The sequence below is a fragment of the Penaeus monodon genome, chromosome 28 (genome assembly GCF_015228065.2).
Source record: "Penaeus monodon isolate SGIC_2016 chromosome 28, NSTDA_Pmon_1, whole genome shotgun sequence".
NCBI lineage: Eukaryota > Metazoa > Arthropoda > Malacostraca > Decapoda > Penaeidae > Penaeus > Penaeus monodon.
The window spans coordinates 33,020,522-33,020,963 of record NC_051413.1 but is presented as its reverse complement, the minus strand read 5'-3'; the positions used below and the strand labels follow the sequence as shown (position 1 = coordinate 33,020,963).

Below are 442 nucleotides of genomic sequence, written 5' to 3'. Positions count from 1 at the left end.
TCATGAGTTCTGATTTGGATTTTTATTAGTTTTGGTTTGACTTTAGTTCGTCGTTTTGAGTCTGTATACAAATTTATTTTCGTATTTTTAAACTACAGGAAACCATATTCACGAGATTTTTGTAACCGTCTCGGAGATTTTTAAAATGTACTGTCTCCATTTTACTTGTGGCCCTTTTAAACTGGCTTTCTTTTGTTATCCTTTTAAAACATCCTTTCCTATTTTCGGCTGCTGCAAACTTGTATTCCTTTATTTTTTTCTGTTCAACCAGGCCAAAAGTCCCGCCTTGTTAGCGACGTAACCAAAGACCTCATGGACTAACTACCTCTCCCTTTCTCTTGCAGGATCGCCGAGCTGAGCTAGTCCGTGCTAACAAGGAGCGTCTCATGGCCGCCGAGAAGCACGAGACCGCCTCATCCGGTTAATTAGCTAATTAACCTTG

General features: G+C 40.3%; 1 protein-coding gene across 1 annotated transcript in view; it reads left to right on the top strand.

The window, feature by feature from the left end:
• LOC119591512 (axoneme-associated protein mst101(2)-like) overlaps window positions 1–436 on the top strand; it is a gene marked incomplete in the record, with an annotated part of 46,693 nt that extends 46,257 nt beyond the window's left edge. The window contains 1 exon segment of the mRNA XM_037940260.1: window positions 345–436. Within this exon segment, the coding sequence (XP_037796188.1) occupies window positions 345–425 (81 nt within the window).
• Between the last annotated feature and the right edge of the window lie 6 nt (window positions 437–442).